At 61.5% G+C, this 239-nt stretch overlaps 1 protein-coding gene across 1 annotated transcript in view; it reads right to left on the reverse strand.

The window, feature by feature from the left end:
• The window catches only part of PLXND1 (plexin D1), a gene marked incomplete at its 5' end in the record, with an annotated part of 49344 nt that overhangs the window by 44436 nt on the left and 4669 nt on the right, over nucleotides 1–239 (reverse strand). Inside the window, 1 exon segment of the mRNA XM_009073143.1 lies at nucleotides 65–165. Within this exon segment, the coding sequence (XP_009071391.1) occupies nucleotides 65–165 (101 nt within the window).

A 239-nucleotide genomic window follows, 5' to 3' on the forward strand; every position in this document is an offset into this window, starting at 1 on the left:
TTCTCACCCCGGGCTTGAGAGTCAAAGGACAGACTGAAGTGCACCAGGACACAGCTGGTCCTACCTGGTCTCCATCGTGCACCACCCGCAGTAGGCGTCGGCCGCGGCCAGGCACTCCCTGCACGTCGAGTACTGGCTGCAGGCAGCCACCTTCACCCGCATCATCTGCACAACAACAGCATGACTGTTTCCACCTGTTCTACAGCACCACAGGACCCGCCACACCGGCACACCAGCAG

The sequence above is a fragment of the Acanthisitta chloris genome, unplaced genomic scaffold, assembly GCF_000695815.1.
Source record: "Acanthisitta chloris isolate BGI_N310 unplaced genomic scaffold, ASM69581v1 scaffold15784, whole genome shotgun sequence".
Taxonomy (NCBI): domain Eukaryota; kingdom Metazoa; phylum Chordata; class Aves; order Passeriformes; family Acanthisittidae; genus Acanthisitta; species Acanthisitta chloris.